Source organism: Tenrec ecaudatus, chromosome 4 (genome assembly GCF_050624435.1).
Source record: "Tenrec ecaudatus isolate mTenEca1 chromosome 4, mTenEca1.hap1, whole genome shotgun sequence".
NCBI classification, from domain to species: Eukaryota; Metazoa; Chordata; class Mammalia; order Afrosoricida; family Tenrecidae; genus Tenrec; species Tenrec ecaudatus.
The window spans coordinates 204,548,592-204,573,546 of record NC_134533.1 but is presented as its reverse complement, the minus strand read 5'-3'; the positions used below and the strand labels follow the sequence as shown (position 1 = coordinate 204,573,546).

Sequence of the window (24,955 nt, the reverse complement as noted above, 5' to 3'; positions counted from 1 at the left end):
ACCACTGACCTTGAATGGACAGAGCAGCCCTGCTGCGGTCAGCGGGCTGATGGTGACCTCTAGTGGCCATGTCTGTGCTGGGCCTAGGCCAGGGAGAGGGAAGGAGGGCAGGAGTATGGTGACCCCAGCAGAATGTGCCAGGGTGAGCTCCCCACCCGCCCTGCTCTGCTTCCCCCTGGAGATGCGCGACCTCTCAGTTATCAAAGGGATCTGCTTCCACCCCATGCCCCGGTGCTCAGTGCTGACTGCACGGGGTAGGAGACCAGCGATGCCTGGCTAGGGGTGAAGTGTGTGTGAGTGTGTGTGTGTATCTGGTGTGGGTGTGGAGACACTGCTGGGAGACCGGGTCTGATGCTTGGAGACAGCCTGTGCAGGGTGTCTGTGTGGACACAGCCTTGACATGGGCCCCGTCATCATCACCCCCACCTGCCCACCACTGCCTCTGAGGACGTGCAGCCTGAGGAAGTGGGGCCCTTGGCTAGGTGGCTCAACTGGCTTGGGCCAGTCAGCTGCCAGGGCCTGCAGGGTGTCAGTAGGTGTGTTTCTACCTGTCTTCCAGCTGCAGGGAGTAGAGGCTGTTTTCCTCTGACTCGGACGACTGCTGCTAGCTGACGAGAGAGAGAGAGAGAGAGAGAGAGAGAGAGAGAGAGAGAGAGAGAGAGATGGTCTCTGGCCTTCAGAGGTCAGAAACCCATGTGGGCCGAGGACTGTCCTGAGAGGGCAGGTCACGCACCTGAAGGAGCAGATGCTGTGTGGCCTCCCACACTGCCCTGGCTGAGAAAACGGGCTGAATTCACAGCCAGCTGTGCCCGGGCTGCGGTCTCCTGGAGGCCCTGGTGAGGCCCCACTTCCCTCCACCTCCAAGAATGGGAGAGGAAGCAGGGCCCCGCTCGGAACATGCCACTCTGACCAATGGGGAGGAGCATGCAAGCCCACCAGCCACTTCTTGGTGGGGGGTTTCCCCCGAGTCAGAGGTGCTACGTCGGATTGTTGCTCTAACCCTGGCCATGGCCACGAGGGGGCCTGCTGGTGTAGAGGTCAGTCCAGCTGATGACCCAGAGGCCCACGTTCTGAACCCCACAGCTGCTTGGAGGGGAAGAGGTGGCCATCTGCTCCTGTCCAGTGGCGGATGACACCAGCCCTGCGAGGCCCCTGGGGCAGCCAAACAGCACCCTGCGGGGTGGCTAAGGTCGGAACCCACTGGCTGACAGGTTAACTTAGGTTTTGTGTGTGGGAAGCTCATTTCCCCAGCGTCTCTGGACAGCCAGGTTTGACCTCTGACAGCTCCCGGTAAAACCTATCAGCCCATCGATCAACTCTGGCTCAGTCCTGGGCCACTGGGGGCTGGGGGTCTAGGGCTGTGCCCAGCTAGAGCGACATGGGGACCCAGGGCCCTTGGTCCGCCTATGGCGAATGTTCTACTGCCGGCTAGGGGATAGGAAATGGGGACCCTCCCCTCTCCGGGCCTGCAGAAAGGAGGTTGGAGGGGCTATGGGCCCCCTTTATCCCGCTCCTGCTCTCCTGAGGCTTGAGGATACGGATGGGGAGAGAGGCTGCTGTGGAGGAAAACGGAGCACCGTGCACTCTGCCTGCGGAACGGGGCAGTGTGGCCAGCGTGCGCCTTACAGGCAAGCACGGCGAGACGTTCTCGAGTCCAAGGGACGTGGGCCTGGGGGAGGACCTCCGGAGGACCTCGTGCTGGGTAGAGGGAGGGGCAGTGACAGAGGAAGGCCCTTGGGGAGGTGGGCTGGCACAATGGGCTCAGACAAGAACAACTGAGGACAGCCCAGGGCAGACAGAGGGTCGGCTCTGAGTCAGAACCAACCACCTGAGCCATGGAGGGGGGCTGGGGCAGATGCCAGACACCAGCATCTCCCACAGGGCAGCAGGGGAAGGGCTGAACTTAGAACTCACTAAAGCAGTGGTTCTTAAAGTTTCCTCATGCCACGACCCTTTCATACAGTTCCTCATGCTGTGGTGACCCCCCATGAGATTATTTTTGTTGCTTCTTCATCACTTTCAGTTTGCTACTGTTGTGAATCGCGCGACCCCTGTGAAAGGGCCGTTGGACCCTCAAAGGGGTCGCAACTCACAGGTTGACTGCTGTGCTAGTCTCAGGGATTAGCAGGTTCTAGGAGCTGAGTGATGGGGTGAGGGCGAGTCGGGCAGCAGGGGCCAGGGGCTTACAGTGAGGGGGGCTCTTTCCTTCCAAATGGGTGGCGAGGCCTGCTGCAGCCCATGGAAGGCAGCCAGCGGGGGTGGGATGAAATTGCAACAAACCCATGAGGGTGGTGTGTGTGTGGGAGAATGGACAAGGGAGTGGGTGACAAGCAGATGCCTCCACTTGCCCTGCGGGCTCCGTGGCAGACGGCTCAGGGCTCGGCTAAAAGAATCTGGCTTTGGAGGCTCTGGCTGAGCAGAGAGCGGGGTGGGGAGCAGCAGTGGCGGCTGGCTGCCTGGTGGTGGGGGGACTTTTGCTCAGCGCAGTCACCCGTGGGTAGGAGGGAGGCTTTGGGGTGACGCCAGTGTGCTTGCATCCGTCTCTTGTGTTCACACAGCACGGCCAAATTCATGGGAGGGAGACCAGCTCCCTTCCAATGGGGAAGCCAGCAGTAGAAGGGCCCACCACTGAGGATTTATTTCAGAACCACGGCTCTTCCTGTAGATTGCTTTCATATAATTTAATTCACAAACAAAGACGACCGCGCCGTCACGCTCAGGCCTGGGCGGACACCAGCTTGCTCATGCCCGAGAAGTAGGCCTTCTCCCGCGCGCTCAGCCCCTCCAGGTGCAGTGGCCTCCTGCAGAAGCTGCACTCGGCGGAGGGCCGCGGGTTCAGCTCCAGCCCCACTCTCGTCCACGTGGCCAGCAGATGCTCTGGGGAGGAACACGGCGGAGTGAGGGGAAGGCGGCCCCAAGACCTGCAGCCCCCCACCTATGGATGCAGGCACTAATGACCAGCTACCCGGCGTCCCCCGACTGACCAACAGCTGCAGGCTCTGCCCACCCCTTGGCCCGCACGGTAGCACGGGTGACCCCAGAAAAGCACGGGCGTGGTGGGAGGCGCCCAGAGTGGGAAGCCGCTTCCCTGGAGCATCAGGATCCATGGAGCCACAACTGGATAGGTGGTTGCGGGGGGCGGGGTGTGAGTGTTAACGAGTAGGGGTGCTGGTGGCCCAGTTCTGAGGTTTGGGGACAGTCTGCTGTGAAGTACGTGAGCTCCACTCTGATAGCACAGCCTTCGCCCTGCGCAGGTTCCTAATGCAGCAGGAGCCTGACCCCCTGCTCACCGGCTCGGCTGCGCTGGGTGGGGGTCGGGAGAGGGAGGGTGTGGGGCAGGGCAGGGCCATAGCCGGGCAACAGAGAAGAACACAGGCAGACACCTGCCTCTCTGGCAGCCATTACTGAGCACTCACAAGGTACTGCTCGGCAGTTGGGGTGCTGGGCTGGGAGCATGCCACCCCACCCTACCCCACCCATCTCAGCCACTCCAGCACCTGTGCAGCTTAAGAGGTTTGGCCCTCATGACACGATACACTTCCCCGTTCCTTTATGCTGGCGGAAGTGGTATTTCTCACTGTGGCAGATGTGGTGGGTCTTGGCTACAGTACTCAGGCTTCATAGTCAATGCCATGGTGGCAGCCAGCCCCCCACCGCCCCCCGGCAGAGAAGCCCAGCTTCCTACCCAGTCAGACCCTGCCCTGTCCTTTCTGACTTGCGACGGCACCGCACTCACTGAGGAAGTAGTCCATCATCTGCGGGGTGTGGTGGGGGGTGGGGGCGATGCGCAGCAGCTCCTCCCCGCGGGCCACGGTCGGGTAGTTGATGGCCTGCACGTAGATGTGATGTCGGCTCATCAGCTCGTCACAGACCTCGGTGTTCTTAGCAGCATCTGCGACCTAAGTGGCGGACGTTGGGGAGGTGAGCCTGCAGCGGTGGGTCCTAGTGGTAGTGAGTGGTACGGGGCGAGGGGAGGGCGGCTGGAAGTCAGGCCCCAGAGGGCCCGCCACCAATCAACAGGCCCGGGAACAGCATCACAGACAGGGAAATGCCGCCTGGGCCCGGCCCCGGCCCCACCAAGGTTGGGCTCTGGGCACTGCGGTCACCCGGGGACACACGGGTGCACCACTCAGCCTGACACCAGCAGGGGGCGTCTGCGGCAGGAAGGGCGCAGCCCGTTTGGAAGTTAAATGAAGCCACACTTCACAGCTGGCAGGGCCCAGCTTCCGGAGCGTCCAGTCCTACTGGCTGGCTTGCCCGGCCCAGCAACGCCACTCTCACTGTGGGCATGCTCTGGAGTAGGGTGGGGTGGGGCCTTACCCGGAGGGGGATGATGTGGCTGGGACAGGCCACCACAGGCAGGCCGGCATCCAGGAGCATCTGCCTCAGGAGCTGGACGCTGCGCTGGTGCTGGCGGCGGAGCGCCTGGCCCTCAGCACTCTTCAGGACACGCACGGACTCCAGGGCCCCGGCCAGCAGCATGGGGGGCAGGGAGGTGGTGAAGATGAAGCCAGCAGCATAGGAGCGCACTGTGTCCACCAGCGCCCGAGTGCTGGCGATGTACCCGCCCACGCAGCCGAAGGCTTTGCCTGGACGGACGGACGGGGGCGAGGGGTCAGCCAGGGCACAGGGTGCAGGGCCTCTGCCTCTCCTTTCCACCCCTTCCCCAGAGGTCGAGGTGCGCACCCTCTTGAAGTTTAAGAACAGAAAGTGGAGCCGAGTCACCTAGTGTCTGACCGGATGGGCAGGCAAGTCGCTGAGAGCAGGCCAGGTATGGTCACTGAGGGCTGCCTGCCCTCCTGGCTGCTGCGGGGTCAGCCAGCAGGGTCTGTTTCCCCATGCTCTGCCCAGGCCCTGCTGGGCCCTGGCGCGGTCTGTGAACCTTACTCCTGAGGCTGGACTGAGCCCGGGAAGGGGACATTTATTGCCCTGACATGTCTGCTGGTGTGTACTCTGTGGATAAACAACCTCCCAGGGCAGAGGCCCCTCTAACTCAGCCCCCCGGTGTCTCCAAGGACTTCCCAGAGGGCCATCTCTTTCCTGGGGAGCCTCTACCTCTGGGCTAGGGGGCAGGGCCCTTAAACTGGCAAGGAGTACTTGCCAGGCAGCTGGGGAAGCCCAGAGCCTGTGAGGGTGGAGCCAGCCGGCTCTCAGGTGTCAGGTGTCAGGATGAAGGGCTCAGGACAAGCCCTGAGGTCCTGTAATTAACATTCTGGCTGGAACTCCCAGCAGGCAGGGCTGACAGTCCTCTCTAGCCTCGCCCACCCCAATAGCAGTGGCTTCAAGGAGCCCGCATCGGGCGGGCGAGACCCCACAGACAAGCTGCAGGAACCAGGCTGGCGGGCAAAGCAGCTTCCCGGGCCACCGCGTGGGCCGTGCCCTGAGAAAGGACCCCGTTCTCGCGCAGTCGCACGAGGTTCCCAGGTGCCGTGACAATGCTGAGCTGAGGTAGGAGCGCCCTCTGGCCTCCTGCCTTCCCCAGACCGAGGGGAGGCTGCCGACGGCAATAGTGCCCGGCACAGCGGCTTTCCTGACTCCCTCAAATGTGCCAGCTAGGTTCTCCTTCGTGTTCATGCCTGACCCCTCAGGGTTAGGGTCTGCCGGGAACCGTCTGGCCTGCGGGAATGGAAGTAGGTCCCTGTCCTTTCCATTCTGTGGATGAGGAAATGGGGTGCAGAGGCCGGTGCAGGCCACCCACAGCATCACGTGGGGCCAGCCGTCTAGTCCCAGAGCCCGTGAGCTGTGGTGCCCTCCCCTGGGATGGACCCCGCCCCGAGCTGGCCCCGAGCACAGTGCGGTGGGTCGACATACGCACCGAGGGTCCCGGAAATGATGTCCATCTTCGGCATGACTCCTTCCCGGTCGCCAATCCCCCCGCCTCGAGCCCCATACAGCCCAACCGCGTGGACCTCGTCCACAAAGGTGATTGCTCCAAATTCGTGGGCGACATCACATAGCTCCTCCAGGGGGCACACGGCACCTGGACAGACGGATGGACGGACAGACACTGTGCTGGGAAGTCTCCCATCGAGCACTCGCTGGCCGGGCTGGGCCTACATTCTGGGTTAGTCAGTTTTTAACACTGGGAAGAAAAAGGCTGCCTGGTGACATCGGTGTGACGCCCCCGACAGGAACAGAATGGAAAACCCAGACTGACGGGATGCGCGCGGGGCTGGGGCCAGGGGCCAGGCTCACCATCCATGGAGTGCACCGTCTCGAAGGCCACGATCTTGGGCACGGCGGGATCCGAGCCCTGCAGCAGTTCCCTCAGGTGACTGGCATCGTTGTGCCGGAAGATGTGCTTGGGCACACGGCTGTTCCGGATGCCCTGGATCATGGAGGCGTGGTTCCCGGCGTCTGAGTAAATTTCACAGCCTGCAGCAACAGAGGGTGCCACTGACGGCAGGCACTGCCAAGTACCGGGCCCTCCCAGACCTGCGGAGCAGTGGCGTTGGCACCGCAGTTTCCAGGGCTGCAGGCAGGAGGGCACGTGCACCTTTTATTTAGTTTTTTTTTTCCCGAAAAGTGGGAGGTAGGCTTGTCCTAGAGTTGGCCAACAGGCTTCCTCCCCATGGGGCCGAGACCCACCCAGTGTGCGCCTCTGCGAAGGCCCACAGTGTAGGGCACGCCGAGACCCACCCAGTGTGCGCCTCTGCGAAGGCCCACAGTGTAGGGCACGCCGGGAAGGGGCAGTCATATTGCTCTCAGCTGCGAGACTCTCCGGGAAGCCCCCCAAAGCCGAAGGACACAGCTAGCTGCTCACCGCAAAGCTGCGCCCCCTGAACTTTGGACTTGCAGCTCGCACGCGGGCCCGCCCAGGAGCACGCCCCCCGCACCTGGCATCATCCTGGCCAGGGTGAAGAGCGTCGAGTCGTTGGCCACAAAGCACGAGGTGAACAGGAGGGCAGCGTCCTTGCCGTGCAGATCGGCCAGCTCCTGCTCCAAGTCCACGTGGAACCTGCTGGTCCCCGAGATGTTTCTCGTGCCCCCAGCCCCGGCACCGTGCTGCTTCAGAGTGTCCCTGTGGGGGAGGACCACGTCAGGGGAGAGGAACGCTGTGGGTCCCCTGGGCGGGCAGACTCAGACTCTTGGGCGAAGCCCAGGGCCAGTAACCGCAACCTGCTTGCACCTTCAGACCAGCTCTGGGAGAAGGAAACAATCTGATTAACAACCATGGAGTCCAGACCAGAGAGCTCACCAGCCTTCCAGTCGGGGTGACTCAGTGTCCCCTGTGGGTGTCTCAGACTGCTGACGGGAGCAGAAAGCCCGTCTTTCTCCCCAGGATCTGCTGGTGGCTTCAAACTGCTGACCATGCGGATCTCGGCCCGACACGTCACCACCAGACCACCACCAGGGCTCCTACAGCCATGTAGGTCCCCCGACGCACAAAGCCCTCACAGGGGCTCCCAGACGGAAGAGCCCTGCGGGGACAGGGGTGCCCCTCCCTCCGTGCAGTGACTGATGGGGCTGGATGCCCGACCCCACTGTGAGCAGTCCTCTCTTGTACCCGTCCACCAGGGTTCCTTACTGGCCACAGCCGGCGTGGCGGGTCCGTCCGAGTGGGGCGGCTCACCTTGCCCGTCAGCCATTCGAAACCACTGATGTCTCCTCAGGAGACAGGTGGGGTTTCCTGCTGTGTCAGGAGCTGCGTTCTCAGAGACCCACGGGTGGCCGCTCTGCCTGTCCTGGAGGGTCCTCAGCAGTCAGAATCGACTTCACTGACCAAGCGGCACCCTCTTACAGAAGGGGGACCTTAAGCTCTCTGCAAACCTGTCGTGCACGGCGGGGCATGTCCATCACGTCTGTGTGAGGCGAGCTTCCCAAGTGACCCTCACACACAGGGGTCCTTTCCTGGCACCCCAGGTGGCATTCGGGCGAACATGCCTGCCCGCTAACGGAAAGGCCGAGGTGCCTGAGAAGATGGGTCCAGCAATCCTTCTCGATAGGCAGCCCGAAACCCCAAGAACACAGTGCCCTGTCGGACACAGGTAGGCCGCCAGTCAGAATAGCGTCCACAGCTGCGTCTCTGTCCCCCCACTGCCAGAACCCCGGCCGCCGGTTGGCTGGCTTTCCTCCCTCAGGGGGCGGGGGAGGCGAGCCGACTGACACACACCGTCTGTGAACCTTCAACGCAGACCCTCACGACCCAGACACCAAGGGGCCGCACCAGCCCCTCGCCACGAGAATGGGTGGGAGCCAAGTGTACACAGTGCTCAGGACAGCCAGCGCGGCATCGTACCAGAGCCTCTAACACCCCCAACACCCCCGCACACGCCCCTCTCGTGGACGCCCAGGTGAATGACTGCAGCCGTGAGAACCACAGACGGGTGTCTGTGGCTGCCATCTCCCTGGTAACAGGCAAGCCCTCCCGCCCGAGTCATGCGGGACTCACATGACGGCCCCGCACACGCGGGGGTGGCGGCTCATGCCCAGGTAGTCATTGCTGCACCACACCGACACCTGCTTCTTGGTGACCAGGGAGTCGGAGTAGTCGTCCGCCATGGGGAACACCTGGGCCTTGCGGTTCACGGTCTTGAACACCCGGTACGTGTGGTCGCTCTTTTTCTCGTCGATTTTCTTCTCAAAGAAGCGGTCGTACTGGAAGGTGGACACAGCTGGAGAGCAGACAGGGGCAGGACGGCCGGCGTCAGGAGCAGGCCTGTGACGCCCTGACAGGCAGCCCGCGGGGAGTCCCGGCGAGGCCGCTCGGGGCAGGGAGGTTCCGTTCAGACAGCGGACTGTTGACAACGAGCCAGTGAGGAGGCGGCAGCCCCTCTGAGGAGCACGCGACTGGGTTGCCGTGTTTAGCATGGTGCCTGTGTGCAGACGGGCGGCCACAGGGGCCCCCACCCAACCAGCCATCCCTCGGACACGCCCCCGGCACCGGCACAGGTGGGGACAGGACTCACCCTTTGGCAAGTTGTCCTGGAGCAGGTGCGACACCCTTTCTGGTCTCTGCTTTCTCATGATGTCCTGGAAGTTCTTCAGCAACCCCCTGGGCTCCTGCCCGCTGGCCTCTGCGCCGACCGTGCCGGGGCTGGCCGAGGTTTGCGCAACCTCTGCAACGAAAGTAACGAGGCCCGTGGGAGCGACACGCCGCGGCCTTTAAACACCGGAGCACACCTCCGCCAGCCCGGCTCCTGGTACACGTGCCACGCCGCGACACCGGGTCGCTCTTCCTGCTGTGGGCTCTCCATCAACATCTGCACCCACAAACTCCGACCATGGCGGGGTGGTCATAAAGTGCCCGAGGCCCCGCCCCACATCCAGTCTGAGTGTCTGACCCACCCAGGGCCCTGCCCGTCCATGGCCTCCTGCCATGACCACACACTGGGTCAGGCGCCCACCCAGGCCAGGGAGGGCACTGGTGCTGGGGCCCCATGGCTGTTCCTCCTCCTTTCTGTTTGGGTCTCCCCATGGGCCCGCATCATGGGGTGGGGGTGGTGTGTGTGTGCGTGTGTGTGCGCGCGCGCGTGTGCACACCCGCCCGCACGCCCAGCCTTGTTTGCAGAGGGACCTGCCAGCATCCACATCACAAGCTCTCTCGGTGCGCCTTCCCCGTGTGCCCCTCCTGACACCAACCTCAAACTTCCTGACACAGACACCGTCCTGCGGGGGAGCTCCCTCCCCCGCCCTCCTTTTCTGGAGCAGGGGCTGCTCCGTGGCACACGGCAGGCATGTGAGGGTACCCTGCCTACAGTCGCCCCTGGTTTTGACCTGGGATGTTAGCAGACGGGCACACGGAGGGAGAGCCGGCCTGCAGCCACTTCAGAAGACAGTTAGTTTTCCCAGCTGCTCACATCCTACACACTCGCCAGAAAAGAGTCCCGTTTCGCAATCTTGTCACTGCCTTCTGACTGTTTACCCTAAAAGAGGAAGGTGCCCACACTCACACTGCCCCCATGGGCGACTGACACGCGAGGCCGAGGATCCCATTGAGTGAAGACCACGGGCGCCTTCGCCGGGCCTCACCTTTCCTCAGGGCGCGGACTTCCTGCACGTCCTCCTGCAGCTCCAGGCTGGCTTCACGGAAGACGCTGCTGCCCCCCTGGCTCATCTGGGCTGCCAGGAAAGGGCACTTGCTGGCAGTGCCGGGGCTGGTGGCAGGGCAGAGGTGGCCCGGTGGAGGCTGTGCCCCATCAGGAGTGGGTGGGGCCTGGGCTTTGGCAGCTTTGTCCTCTGCAGGGGGAGGGGAACGGAGGCATTAGAAGTGCCTGTGCAGCAGGGCACAAGGAGATCACCGGCTCTTTCCCGTGGCTCCAAAGGGAAACAGCTTACCCCGATTCCCACAGCCCAGACCAGTCTCGAAGTGTGACCCAGTCCGCTCATCTTGCTGCTTCCTCAGGCCTCGCTCCCGGGATGGATTCACTGGCACATTCTAGCCCCACTCAAACACGCAGGATCCCCCACTGACTGGGCGGAAACCCCCGCATCTCTAGGTTTAGAAATCCTGGAGTTCTGCCCTCAGAGGACTCGGCCTATTTCAGGAGGACGCTTTCCATCTAACGGTCTGCTGACACCCACACCACGCTCGCGGCCCTCGAGTGGATGCTGACGTGTAAGGGCAGGACTGCCCCTGTGGGCTTCCCAGACTGCAGCCCCCACGGGAGGGGAGGCCCCATCCTCTCCCTTTAGACTGCCACGGGGCTGCAAGGGCATCGGGATAAAGACATCACCCAGCACACCTGCCTCCTCGCGGAGCCCACTAGCCCAGCGCAGGGGACTGGTAACTAGGCTTCCCTCCCCTGAAGCGACCTCGTTCACAGTCTCTTGGAGACTGCTGGGAGTCACAGGCTAGCCTTTCTTAAACAAGGTCTCAGCAGGGTTTTCGTGAGTCTTCTCTGAAGGAAAACCGAAAGAGTGACTTTGAAGCTCGGTGGGCCCTCGCCCCTTATAAACACCACACATGTTCACTGGAGAGTCTGGAACAGCGGTTCTCCACCTGCGGGTTGAAACTCCTTTGGGGTCAAAAGACCCTTTCACAGGGGTTGCCCGATTCCCGACTGTAGCAAAATGACAGTGATGAAGTAGCAATGAGAACAATGTTATGGCTGGGGGTCACCACAGTATGAGGACCTGCATGGCAGGGTCTCGGCATGAGGAAGGTGAACGACCGCTGGTCCTCAAAGAGAAAGCAAAAACGAAAGCAGACGGAGGCCCCACTGCTCCGAGGGAGCTGGGCACACTCCACTTTCCTTTTCCTGTAGACAGGCGCCGAGACACCCGTGCCTGCCTCCGTGTGCGTGCGCCATCTGCCTAGCCGAGAAACTCCCTGCCACCGAGTCGATGCTGACTCACAGGCGCCACGGGGCAGACCAGCTCTGGAGGCTACAACTGGGGCAGAGAGCCTCCTCGGCCCCTCAGAGCGGCTCGGGGGTTTGAAACGCTGCCCTTGTTGTTTGCAGCCCAATGGAGCCCCCAGGGGCTAGGGAAGCACTGCCCCTGAGCAACAGCGAAGAGGGACACAATCCCCCTCAGACCACGTCGCCTGACAGGGGAAAACCTTTCCTTTCTCACCCGTCCACACCCAGGGAGAACAAACAGAAGAACCTGTATGGTGAGATATTTTCTAGGATTAAGTGGATCTGGGAAGCAGAGCCAGACCCAAGTTAAACACAACCTGCTTCCCTGTGTGCAGAACACAACACTGCCCTCGCGCGTGCGTGCGCGCACACACACACACACACACACACACACACACACACTCTCTCTCTCTCTGGCCATTGACACATTCTCTCTCCCTCTCTCACATGCACACACTCTCTCTCACACACACACACTCTCACACACACACAATCTCTCTCTCACACACACACACACACAATCTCTCTCTGGCCATTGACACATTCTCTCTCTCTCCCCCTCTCTCTCACACACACACACACACACACTCTCTCTCTCTCTCTGGCCATTGACACATTCTCTCTCTCTCACACACACACAATCTCTCTGGCCAATGACACATTCTCACACACACACACACACACACACACACACACAATCTCTCTCTGGCCAATGACACATTCAAACACACACACACAATCTCCCTGGCCAATGACACATTCTCTCTCTCTCACACACACATACACAATCTCTCTGGCCAATGACTCTCTCTCTCTCTCACACACACACAATCTCTCTGGCCATTGACACATTCCCTCTCTCTCTCTCTCTCACACACACACACACACACAATCTCTCCCTGGCCAATGACACATTCACACAAACACACACACATACACAATCTCTCTGGCCAATGACACATTCACTCTCTCTCTCTCTCACATACACACAATCTCTCTCTGGCCAATGACACATTCACACACACACACACACACACACACACACACACACACACACACACAATCTCTCCCTGGCCAATCTCTCTCTGGCCAATGACACATTCACACACACACACACACACACACACACACACACAATCTCTCCCTGGCCAATGACGCATTCTCTCTCTCTCCCCCAGCTAACGCCACTTACTCTCTTTGGCTGGAGGGGTTTCCTTGACCTGCTGGCAGGGCACTGCTGAAGTCGACAGGGCCCGGGGGGCCAGCGTGGCCCGGGCTTCCATCATCTTGGGGCAGCTTTGGGCATAGAACAAGAGAGATTTGCCCGCCTTCTGCAGAAAGGTCTGGGGCACTCGGGACAGAAACGGGCAGCGGACCACAGTTTCCATATCCGAGGAAGCACACTGGCTCCTGTGGGGAGAGAGGCCGGCGTGAGGGACATCAGGCAGACAGCACCTCGAGGTCCCTAGGGGGCCAGGTGTCACATGCAGTTTCTAGCGAGGGGACCCTGGGATCCTAAGTCCTGCCCAGAAAGGTTGGCACCGAGGGTGGCCACAGTCTCTCTTGCATCCTCCAGTTGCACACAGAAGTGTCTGGTGAAGCAGACACAGACGATGAATAAGCCAGGCTGGGGGTGACTGATGGGGATGTGTGGGGAACAGGTTTGGGAGGTCAGAGGCTCCCGGTGGGAGATGCCCAACACAGACAAGATACTGGTGCACTGGGGGCGGGGGTGGGGGTGATATAAGTCGGGAAGCCAGGTCATCCAACCAATCAGGGAACAACTGCTCTGCCCCCTTACAGCTGAGAGCAGGCAGGGTTGGGTGGGCCTTGGGGATCGTGACCTTCTGATTCCTCCCCACACCCCCAATCTCAGGGAGGGTCCCAGCCAGGCCCCGGGGGCCGGTTTTCCCTGAGCTCATGACCCAAGGGCTGGTGAATGGGGCATCAGTGAGCAAGAAGGACCCGGATCGCAGGGACAGCGCCTCTGGGGCGATGGAGGGTCGTCCGGCGGGGGGCAGGCGACGGCCCGGGGGCCATGGAGGAGGGGGTGCGCGGTGTCCCGATCTCGGGGTAACAGGAAGGGGGCGAAGGGTGCTGGAAAGGAGAGTGCTGGCAGGGGGCCGGGCCGGGGACGCACAGGCGGTCACAGCAGCGGAAGGTCTGGGGCTGGAAGGCGGACCCCGCGGCTGCGGGCCCGTGGGGGATGGGGTCCCGGCCCCCCCACCCCCGCCGAGGAGCGGCGCCCGGGCCGGCTAGGCGCACGAGCTTCCCGCGGCGAGCCCCGCGCCTGGAACGCCGGTCCTCACCTGCACGGAGAACGTGACAGAGGCGGCGGGGCGGCGGCGAAGACGGGCACCTGAGCCGACTCAGCGACAAGGACCCTTTACCCGGCCTGGGAGGCGCTGGAGGCCGCGGGCGCCCTCGCCCTTATATACAGGGCGAGCCGCTGCTGCGCATGCGCCCTGGGCGCCGGCTCCCTCTGCGCATGCGCCGCGCCGCGCCCGGGGGAGGCCGGCTGACGTCACTGGGCGGCTGTGCACTGGGGGCTTCCCGGGCGCTCCTGCGGGGAGCGCGGGCGTGAACGGGTGGGGGTCGCGCGGGCAGCGCCGCTGTTCTGTTCGCTGCGCCTCGACCCAGTCTGGTGGGAGCCGCTGTGTCAGCCCATCTCCTTGCGGGTCTTCCTCTCCCCTGACCCTCTCGCGTACGCGATTTCTGTCCCCAGGGGCTGAACTTTCTGGGTCCCAAGTCCAGAGCGTGGGAGAAACGTCTCCTTAGTCTCTCTTCCAAGGGGCGTCCTGGCGGTTATTTCTACCGAGGAGACAGACTTGGTGTGGAAATAGTTGCTTTGTGCAGGGAGATGCAAGCAAAGGGGAACTGGATCCCCGGGTGTTTTGCAAAATTCACCTGGTGGCCGGTGCACAGAGTTGTAACCAGGATCTACCCTGAGGAGACTGGAGAAGGCAAGGAGACCCACCGGCTCCAGACTTTCTGGTCAGAGACAAAGACTGAACAGAAGTCCAGGCTGCTGGAGCGTGGGGAACCCATGCCCAGCACTCGAGACATCCTTGGGAGGGAAGAAGGACACTTGGCTGGTGACGCAGGATTCCAGCCCAGAGTTGAGGGCTGAGTTGTGCCTCCCTCAAACCTCCCAGAGACCACACCTTCCAGATAGGGCTGGAAAGCCCCCTCCTGGAATGCCAGTCTGACCTCCTTGCTCCACACCCTTCCCAGGCTGGCAGGGCTGGGCCGGCCAGGGCCAGCCTCAGAGCTGCCCTCCCCCGCTATTGGAGACCTTGGGGAGACAAAGTCCAGAGCAAAGCTGGCCAGGGTGTGCCCAGGTACTTAAACGCTCCCTCTCTGTAGCCTGGGGAACGTCCAGGGTGGCACTAGAACGTGCCCAGGAGCCCAGGTTGAGCATCAAAGGCCCAGCTCTCAGCCCTGTCCTGCTCAAGAGGAAAGGGAAGAGACCCAACCCAGGTGTAGCTTCAAGTAGGGACAGGCAGGGAAGGTATTGCGTGTTTTGCCTGCCCCTGTCCCACACATTGCTCTTTGGGCCCCTGGGATCCGGATCCCTGTTCTTTCCGCTGGTGGGCTCCTTGGGTGATCAAAGGCAAAGCGGCAGCAGCAGGCATCGGACTTGGGAGCTGAGCACAGGTTCCACACCAGCTCAGAACTGTACTTGGCTTGTGCCCTGGGCTGACTACAGCCTTGATCTCTCCCTCTGTACAGCCCTGCTGCTTCACAGTCCATCAGAGGGTCAGGGAAGCCACGGGTCTCAGAGGGGTCTCAGAGACTTATTGTTCGACCTGGAGCCTTCAGCCCTCCGGGAATTTCCTGTTCCACAGAAGGAATGCTTGTGAAACAGGGCGGGCTCACTGAGAAAATGAAAACACACGCTGATGGTGGGGGGGGGGGTGTGTGTGGCTCCAGCAGGCTCGGAAACCCCAGGAGGGTGTGCAGAAGGGGGGCAGGTGCTGGCTGGTGGAGGGGAGGGGGGTCTCCCTGCAATCAGGAGCCTGGTGGTCCAAGTCTGTAAGGGGCAGGCCTAGGCCTGTTGGGATGGGTGGGGGCAGTGTGAGTAAGCCCTAAAAGCTGGTTGTGTGTGTGTGTGTGTGTGTGTGTGTTTGCGTGCGTGCGTGTGAGACCGGTGCATTCAGAATGTGGGGCCAGGAAATTGGATCAGAGAAGCCACAAGCACACCACTAGCCGTCCCAGCTGTTAGCACTTAAAAGAATGACCTCCAGAACCCAGTTTAAAATGCAGCTTCCTGCACCCACGCCTTTGAATCTGTCCCTGGAATCTGCGTCTTAACTAACTAGACCTCCCTGGTGGTGCAGTGGCTTCCTGAGGTCATACATGTGAGGCCAATATCCCAAGGTCAGAAGTTCAACCCCCCCTCCCCCCCAGCCATTCCATGGGAGGAAGATGGGGCTTCTGACTCTTGTAAAGAGTTACCATCTGGGAAACCCATGGGCCAGTCTACCCCATCCTGTAGGGTCACCGTGAGTGGTGACTTGGTGGCAGTGAGTGGGTTTTCCCTCCTTCTGATGCAGGGGTGGGCCGTGTCAGGGCCACGGTTTGGGAAACATTGAGTGGTTCCGAGTTTGCAGCCAGGAAGACCAAGGGCTGAAGCCATGAGTTCTAATCCCGGTTTTGCAACTTTCTGACTCGAGTCTTGGGCACACGACCCTCCCACCCTCAGCCTCAGTGTTTGCATCTCTGAAGTGGAAGCTCCCGCACCCCATCCTGCCTCAGTGGGGAGTGTGCAGGGGTGGAGGTGGGGGTGGCAGTCCTGAGCCCTGCCCTGAACACACCCTTCCTCCTCTCCCCTTCCTGTCCTCTCCCCTCCTCTTTTTCCCACCCTCCTGTCTCATCTCTGGCCTTCAATCCCATCTTATCACCCTGACCCTGGGCAGGGGAGCTGAGGTGCTGGCGTCCATGCAGGCTCAGGGGTTCAGCCTGCGTCACGGTCACCGTCAGGCTGCCGCGCACAGCATCCACCCAGCGGCCAAGGCAGAAGGAAATGTCAATGCCAGTCCACCCCTCCTGCCCTGAGCCCCACCAACTATTTTTAGTCCAGCCCCATCTGAGAGGATCCAGCAGCTGGGAGGAAGGACCATGACCAAGCTGACTGCTTTCCTTCAGGCTCATGGCTCCCTCCCCTGTCCATTCCCCTCTTCTCCCCATGGATCCTGCCAGTCTTACTCTTCAGGAGACCTGAGTTGGGAGTGGTGGGAAGTCTTGGAGGGCTGGGGGTGGGTGCTTTCTAAACCACCCCCCATCCCCGCCTTTCCTAGAGGGCAGTCCTTGGGAAGGGGGAGGGGGAGTGAGGGAAGGGGCTGGCTGGCCGTGAGGGGCTTTCTGTAAGGCACTGGCCAGAGGTGGGGTCTGCAGTGCTTGCCCCATCCCCTCTTGGCCTGGCATGTGGTCAGGCCAGAGCAGGGCCTCTTGAGGGTGGCCGAGCCCCTTCCCTTGCCGGTGCTGGGGCCTGCCCCTCCTGACCCCCGAAGTGCACCTGGACAGAATGTGGCCCTGGGCACCACCTGGGGGGTGGGGGTGGGGGACATGGTACAGGAAGCTGCTGCCTTGGACATTGCAGCCCAGGCTGAAGGTCATGAAGAAGGTCATGAGGCTGGAACACAGAGGGGATCCAGTACTTCAGACAATGGACACTCCACCATCGCCCCTGTGGTCACTGCCAGAGTGGGAAGCAGAAGAAAGTAGGTTTCAACGGGCTGGTCCATTAGCGTTAACGCCCTGCCCTGCGCAGGTGTTTAGAATGGAATGGGAGTGAAGGGGGCAGGGCAAGGGGAGATGGGAAGACAGTGTGAAGGGAGAGTAGCCGAAAGTATGAAAGGGGAGAGCTAGAGCGAGGAAGAGATAGAGGGACAGACAGATGTGCAGCCACACGAGCAGGTGAAGAAAGAGAGAGAGCAAACTAAGGAATCCCGTGTTCATAAACTTTGGGGGACAGAAAAAAATGATCATGTCTAAAAGAGGACCTGTGCTTCCCCCCATTGGCTGTGGCACCAGCAGAATGGCGAAAGGGGGCAGGTTTCTGTGAGACGTCCTGAAAAGATGAGGTGGGATGGAGAAGGGCTTAGAGACGCTGGCTGTGGCCCAGAACCATAGTATTACTGCCGGACCTGTTGTAATCACCCTGGGCAGAGAGCTCCACTCCTCTCAGGCGTTCCCAGCCCTCCTGCCTAGGTGAGGAGGGGTCTGGGACAAGCTCAGAGGAGGGGGAGTGGGGGACATTCAGCAGACAGGGGTGCCTGGTGAGCAGGGCCAAGGAGGAGCAGGCCAGGGAGGTAGGTGGGCGAGTCATGTGACTAACAGGTGATGGCCATGCTGAGCTGGCCATAGGGCGTGGCACGGGCAAGTCTGGGTCTGCTTACCCCTGTGAATGAGACAGAAGCCCAAGATGGCTGAGCATCTGACTTGCCCAAGGACCAGCCAGCATGTTGGGAGTCTGGCTGCCCTCTGGGTCTTCCGCCCTGCAGCCCTGGCAAGCCCCCTTTCCCCCACCCCTGGAGGCTGGGGAAGGTGCAGTGGCCTCCACATCTTGGTGGGAGTCATTTCTCTGTTTTGGGTGTCAGGCCCAGTTCAGGCAGGGTGAGGGGAGTGCCTGCCACTGCCATGGGCTAGGCCGGCTGGCCTGAGGGGAAGCCGGCCATTTCCAGGAACCTCTGGGCAGCCAGCCACTGCTGAGTGTGACCAGACTCCTTCCAGATCCCAGGCACAAGGGCTTCTGTGCTCCTTCCGTTCCCCACGGGGGACCTCCAGCTTCTCCTCCTGGGGCCCCTAGAGGGAGGGCAGGAGACTCTGCCCATCTGTTGTTTCAGGGTACAAAAGGGGCCCTGATCTCAAGTATAATTAGAGGGGAACATCTATCAAATCATTTAAAAATTATTTTATTGGGGGGGCTCTTACAAATCTTCTGACAACCTATCATTCAATAGCTTGCCATCAACATTTCCAAAACAATTTCTGCTTGAGCCCTTGGTATCAGCTCCTCTTTTTCCCCCTTCCTCCCACCCACGTGCAATCTTGATTAATTATATATTATTATAACATTTATTAAGTCTCAAAGGGAGGAACAAAGGCAAGTCAAAGACAGACGCGTGGTCCTGCAGATGAGGGAGACTGCATCTGGGGTTTGCTGAGATTCAGAGCAGTAAAAGACATCCAACCAAACCGACTGGCCTCGAGCCAATGTCTCCTCCCAGCAGCCCCATAGGAAGGGGAGAACTGCCCCTGTGGCTTTCCAAGAAGGTCACTCTTCACAGGAGCAGAGAGCCGGTCTTTCTCCCGAGGAGCAGCTGGTGGTTCCACACTGCTGACCTTGCAGGTGGCGGCCCAACTTGTAACCACTAAGGTCAGGGGAGAGCAATGGAAATGGAACAGAAAGCCGATTGTCGGCAGATCAATCTATCATCGATAGAGAGAGGACTGCTGGAGAGGTCCCCAAACTGTTGTGCAGACACAGCATGAGAGAAATGCTCACAAGGTTGGGTCAGTGCATTCTGACCAAAGCAGTGGACAGGACCTGACTCCGGACTCTGTGGCCCCCTAGTCTTGTCCATCAGGGTGAGCCCCGGAGAGACTGCGCCTCGGTTGGCAGGTGGAGAGGGGCAGCGGTGACCCACTTCTCCATGCGCTCTGCCGGAGGACAAGACTGTCCCCATCCCTGGTTCATCACGGGAGGGGTTCCATGGTGGGGCTTTGCAAATGGATTTTGGGTTTTCACTGCAAACGGGGGTGGGGGGCTCAGCATTTAAGCTTTAATTCAGCCCTGTGCCAGACCTCATCTCTCTCCCCTCCTCCCTGCCTCATACCCTCACCTTTGGGATCAATAGTAGTCATTGGGCAGCAGCTGCGTATTGAGTTTCCCAGCACACATGCGTGCTTTCTGTGGGACCAGACTCCAACAGATAGTTGTGAGTGTGTGTATGTGTGTGTGTGTACATGTGTATGTGGGTGTGCGCGTGCGTGCGTGACTATCTTGGCAGTCGGATGGCCACCCTAGGCAGTCACTATCCACAGCACCATTTCCAGAATGTGGGAGCAGGAAGCCACTTGGGTTCAAACTGGGCTCTGTCCTCTCTCTGTGTCCTGTGTGCTCTGTAAGCAGGTATGTGGCCCTTTTGAGTCTCAGTGTCCTCTTGTGTGCACAGAGGGGCCCAGAAAGAGCGCAGAGGAGAGTGCCAGCGGCTGGGGACAGGAGCCAGCTGCCAGCGCCTCAGAGAGCGACTGGTCTGGAGTTTCAAGTCCAGAAAGGCAGGAGCCAGGAGTCCAGCCAGGACAGCCTTTCCGAAGCCTGCCCTTTCACCCTCTCTCCTACCTCTTTGTCTGAGACCCTTGTTCAAGGTTGCACAAGTGGCCCTCCCCTTGGGGTTAAATTACAGCCTTGGGCCTTGGTGGGGGAGGTGAGGTGGGGTAGGGCTCTTGTGTAAGAGGAGCAGGCTTGCGAAAGGCCAACGTTCTCAGCCCTGGAAGTGCCACGGCCCTGCTGTGGCCTTTGAGGTTGTAGGTGGAGTTGAAAGGGGTGCGTGCCGTGGTGGAATAACAGCCTCCCTGCCTGCCTTGGGGAGCCCCCTGCCCCTCATGCCCCTGCCTGTGTCCTCACAACTGCCACCAGGCAGGTCATTGCACTAATCAGGCTGCAGTGGCGGGGCCAGCAGGGCCGAGAGGAGAGGCAGTGGGGGTCCTGGGCCTGCCTGGCTGAGGGGTGGCCCCAGCGGAGCTCAGGGCGATGTCGTTCCTGGGAGCTTGCCCCAGCTGACCGGGTCTTCTTCCTGGTCTTCACGAAAAGCCCTGACTCCCAGTTTTCCATGTGAGGCCTTTGACAGTTGGAGAGCTCGAGGATCTACATTCTCCAGGAGGCACGGCCAGGGTCCTGCGTGTGGGCAAGCACGAGGGGACTTCACAACCCTCGCCCCTGGCTGGTGGGCACACAAGGTGGCCAAAGGCACTGCGATTTCTTATTTTTCAGTAACGAAAGCCTCACTCTTTGAAAGCGATCGTACCTGCATGTGCTGGAAATGTACATAGCACAGCAGGGTGGGCACAGGCGTCTCCTCTGTCCGAGTCTCTCCTTATACCTGGCTTCTGCTCACAGGTTCTTGTGAGTCTTCCCAGAAAGATCCGACTCATCCATCCAATGCCTGCCAGAATGCACCTGCTGCATGCTCAGCCCTGCACTGATTCAGCCAGACAAGCCCTCCTGGCTTGTACCTGGCTCTTCCTTCTTAAGACTGTGGCTTGGAGAAGGCTTCTTATCAGAACAGGCTGCCTCTCTGCTTCGATGGCGGCATGACCCCCTGCTGTGCCCATGCACCGTGAGGCACTGTCTAGACCCACACTAATTGTCTGGTGGGCTCCAATACCCGGTCCCTACAAATACCCTTGAACCTGTTTTTCGGAGGAGCTGAGGCCTTCTGGGGGATCAATTCCAGACAAAAACCACAGTGTGGAGGGTTTCTCAGTTATTCCAACTTATTGTTCTTGTTGTTAGTCCCTGAGCCCTGGTGGTGTGGTGGTTCCGCACAGGGCTGCTGACTGTGAGGTCCAAAGTTTGAATCCTCCAGCCTCTTGAAACCTCCAGCCATGTCCACAAAAAATGACAGCCTCAGAAGCGCCCTGTCCCACGGGGCAGAGCTGACTCAGTGGCACTGGCAATGATCTTGTAAGCAGCCTCGGGTTCTTGATGGCCAAAGGCAGCTCTCAGGAAGTGGACACACGGGCCAGCCCCTCAGCCCAGGTGAAGGGGCTTCAAACGTTCATGGGATATTGTGAATGAGGGGGGTGCAGAGTGGAGACCCAAAGCCCATCTGTAGGCAACTAGACATCCCCTTATAGAAGGGTAGCTGAGAGGACACAAGCTAGTCGGGGTGCAGTGTAGCACCAATGAAACCTATAACTTTCCTCTAGTTCCTAAATGCTTCCTCCTCCCCACTATCATGATCCCAATTCTACCTTACAAATCTGGCTGGACCAGAGGATGTACGCTGGTACAGATAGGAACTGGAAACACAGGGAATCCAGGACAGATGACCCCTCCAGGACCAGTGGTGAGAGAGGCGATACTGGGAGGGTGGACGGAGGGTGGGGGGAAAGGAAGAACCCATTAGAAGGATCTGCATGTGACCTCCTCCCTGGGGGATGACAACAGAAAAGTGGGGGAAGGGAAACGTTGTGTAAGACATGACAAAATAATAATTTATAAATTATCGAGGGTTCAAGAGGGAGGGGAGTGGGGAGGGAGGGAAAAATGAGGAGCTGATACCAAGGACTCAAATAGAAAGCAAATGTTTTGAGAATGATGATGGAAACAAATGTACAAGTATGCTTGACACAGTGGATGTATGTATGGACTGTGATAAGAATTGTTTAAGTTCCCAATAAAATGATTTTAAAAAGAAAAAAAAGTTCATGGGAAAATTCCATTTCCTGCAAAATTTTTAGAGCCCCCTGGTATTTCCTGGGCATCCGCTGTTGCCACGTGCCTGACTGGGTTCTGGGGATGGCAGCCACGGGCAAGGGAGGTGTAGCCCCTTCTCTTGTGGAAACCGAACCAAGCTCCGTGCCACCGAGTCAATGCCAATTCTAGGACGGGCCAGAACTGCCCTTGCGGGCTTCCCAGACTGTCTCTCTTACGGCAGCGGACAGCCCCATTTTCCTCCTGAGGACCGGCCGGTGGTTTTGAACTGCCCACCTTGCAGTTAGTGGCCCAAAGTGTAAGCGCTAGGCCATCTGGGCTCCCTTCTCTTGGGACAGTGCTCTAATGGGGGAGGCAGACATTCCTGAGCACACGCTCACCTGTCCATCCAGGTGTTCTGTGTGACTGGCACACCCTACACTCGGAGTCCATGCTGACTCAGAGTGACCCTGCAGGACAGCGGGGAACGGGCCCTGTCAGTTTCCAAGATGGAGACTATGGGAGTAGAAAGCCCTGCCTTTCTCCCTCGGGGCAGTCAGTGGTTTAGAACTCCTGACCTTGCAGGTAGCAGCCCAGTATGTCACCACTTGGCGACCAGGGCTCCTGCAGGATAGTAGCAGGCGCTCTGTATTGCAGGTGCGAGGCCTCTCTGAGCAAGGGGTGCTTAGGGCAAGTCCCAAGGGAGGAGGAGGAGCCTGGCGTGTGAGCACGAGGGTGCAGGGGACCCGACGCCAGATGCTGGAGGTCACGCTCTCAGGCAACTCCAGCCTGGTTGCCGGGTCTTGTCCCAGGGGAGGGCTGGAAACCAGACCCAGAAGTCCCTGCAGCGAGGAGGAGGAGGCCAGGGCTGTGGAAAGAGCTCATTATTGCGATGACTCTGGGGCTGATGATTGAGCGCTTCTGGGGGGTCTTCCCAATGAAGTACTCGCTCCTCTATGCCCAGAAACTTGGGAGACAGTTGCCTGGCCAACCGACTAGAAGGAAAAATCTGTATTTGTCCCCGTGGCTCAGCAGATGTGGGGATTGTCAAACAGTATCCTCACATGCAGTGCAACTTTGCTGAAGGGAATTCAGAATTGGCGGCGGCAAGCCCGTCACCAGGGAGCTGCCATCTAAGCAAGTTCGCCTCAGGAGAGGGTCAGGCAGGAGGTGCAGTGCTGCCAAGGTGGGACGGATCTTGGCAGAAAGCAGAGAGGACCAGAAAGATGCTGTGTTAGTCCAGGTAGAGAAACAAATTCATAGACACACTTATATGTGTATAGAAGAGAGCTTTATATATAAGAGCCATTGAACATCCCAGCTCCGTCCAGATCAAGTCCATCAGTCCAATATTAGCCCATATGTTTGATACCAATCTGTAAAATCCTCTTCAGACTCACACCACACATGCAATGACGCTGAATGCAGGAAGATCACAGGCCAGTGGGTGGAAGTTTAGTGGGTCCAGTTAAGTTGTAAGCATCTTAGCTCTGGCTGGGGTAGAGAGAGAGGAGGGGAGGGGAGGGGAAGGGGGGGTAAGGGAGGGAAGGGTTAAAGAAGAGAGAGAAGATGTCTCTTGCCTCCAGGGAGGAACACAGGAGTTCCCAGAATCCTCAGAAGGCCACGCCCACACAGAGGCCTCCTTGACTATATCCTGATTGACAGGCTAGACTCCACCCCTAGACTCTGACACCTCAAATTGACACCAGATTATGAAATTGGCACAGGTGCTTCCCTGTGCTTTATTGGCTGAGCCCAGGCAGTAAGTGGTGTTTTATTGGCTGAGCCCAGGAGGTCAGCGGTGTTTTATTGGCTGAGCCCAGGCGGTCAGCGGTGTTTTACTGGCTGAGCCCGGGCGGTCAGTGGTGTTTTATTGGCTGAGTCCAGGAGGTCGGCGGTGTTTTATTGGCTGAACCCGGGCGGTCTGCGGTGTGGGGATGCAAGCTCTGTGTAGCCTTGAGAAGAACGAACGGGGATTCCAGGAACTCCTGCCGAGACCCAGGGTCAAGGGTTTGAGCGGAAGGGGGCACTGCGTCGTTTCGCACCAGGAAAGGTGCGGGTCAGGGCTGTGCCCTCCGGCCAGTCTCCTGCAACGCCCCCTCCGTGCGCCGAGGGAAATCACACCGGAATCCTAGACTATGTGGAGCAGACACGCATCAGGATCAGGGAAGGCTCGTGTTCAAGTCTCCGAAGGCCGACAGACGACACAACCCGGACCCTCACCACTGGGCCGATGACCATCCCGGTGCTTCGATCCACAGCCCACACCCACGGAAGCACTGGTCAAGGGTCACTGGGGCCCTGCAGAGGGCAGTTCTGTGCACGAGACCTCTCGAAAGTGCTGAAGAGCAGGGCTGCCCCCTGAGGGCTACGGTGCCCTGTGACCCGAGCCGGGGGCTTCCCTTGCCCGTGTGCTTTTGTGAGAGTTGGGCAGCGAATGAGGAAGATGCAGGGCAGGAGAATGGACGCAGATAGATCACGGTGCCGGCGGCGACCGAGAGGATCGGAAATGTGACGTCTTGGAAGAATCTGTGGACCTGTTCTTGGCAGAGGCCGGTCCCGGGAAAGGACCTCGTGTTGAGTAAAGCAGAGGCCCTCAACTAGAGGGACCAACACAGCAGCGTCTAACCTTGTGAGTGTTGCGGGCGAGGGCCGTGCCCGCGTCCTGTGGTGCCAGCGTAGACTGGGTGGCACCGGAGAGCAGCAGCCACAGTGAGAGGCGGAAGCGCAGGGAGTCTCGAGCAGCAGGCAGCACCCGGGAACAGGACCGTCTGGGCTTTCTGGGCGCCTGGAAGACCCTTGCGAGGGGGAGCTGGGACGCAGGAGGGCGGAGCAGGAGGTCCAGGTCCTCCCGGTCTCTAGGAAGACACAGTGTCTGGTGTAACCAGAGGGCAGGGGCATGAGGGACTGGAAAGCCAGACTGGGCCTCCCTCCGGGCTGTGAAGATGGAGCCCCAGCTCAGAGGTGGGCCTTGCTCTGTGGGGCCTCAGAGCTGAGTGTGGGCAGAAGCAGACTCCGGCTGGGGTTGGGATTGGGTCAGCCTCAGACCTCAGGGGCCTGGGGCCCCGCTGGGGACAGGGTGGCCACAGAGCTTTCTCAACGTCCAGAGCCCATCCGGCTGGGGAGCCTCCCGGTTGAGACATGGCTTCACGGCTTCCTACCCGCCTCCCCCCTACCCCCAATAACGGTCACCAGGCCTCCATGAACCACCACCCCAGGTTCCTCTGTG

The 24,955-nt window shown here is 60.0% G+C and overlaps 1 protein-coding gene across 1 annotated transcript; it reads right to left on the bottom strand.

Annotated features, from left to right (window-relative positions):
- Positions 1 to 2,666: 2,666 nt before the first annotated feature.
- ALAS1 (5'-aminolevulinate synthase 1) lies at positions 2,667 to 13,738 on the bottom strand. Its single transcript, XM_075547467.1, has 11 exons — positions 13,613 to 13,738; positions 12,496 to 12,713; positions 9,973 to 10,179; positions 8,910 to 9,059; positions 8,393 to 8,615; positions 6,837 to 7,021; positions 6,196 to 6,375; positions 5,816 to 5,980; positions 4,321 to 4,589; positions 3,737 to 3,899; positions 2,667 to 2,877 (listed from the first exon to the last, which is right to left on the bottom strand). Exons 2-11 carry the CDS (start codon positions 12,689 to 12,691, stop codon positions 2,717 to 2,719), a joined length of 1,899 nt encoding a protein of 632 aa, XP_075403582.1. The 5' UTR covers positions 12,692 to 12,713; positions 13,613 to 13,738; the 3' UTR covers positions 2,667 to 2,716.
- Positions 13,739 to 24,955: the final 11,217 nt, after the last annotated feature.

Coding starts and splice junctions, on each gene's coding strand:
- ALAS1 (XM_075547467.1), bottom strand. CDS start 12,691: ATGGAAACTGTGGTCCGCTGCCCGTTTCTGTCCCGAGTGCCCCAGACC. Junction 5,981..6,195: donor GACGGTGCACTCCATGGATG/GTGAGCCTGGCC, acceptor CCGTCTGTCCAG/GTGCCGTGTGCCCCCTGGAG. Junction 2,878..3,736: donor GATGATGGACTACTTCCTCA/GTGAGTGCGGTG, acceptor GTTCCTCCCCAG/AGCATCTGCTGGCCACGTGG.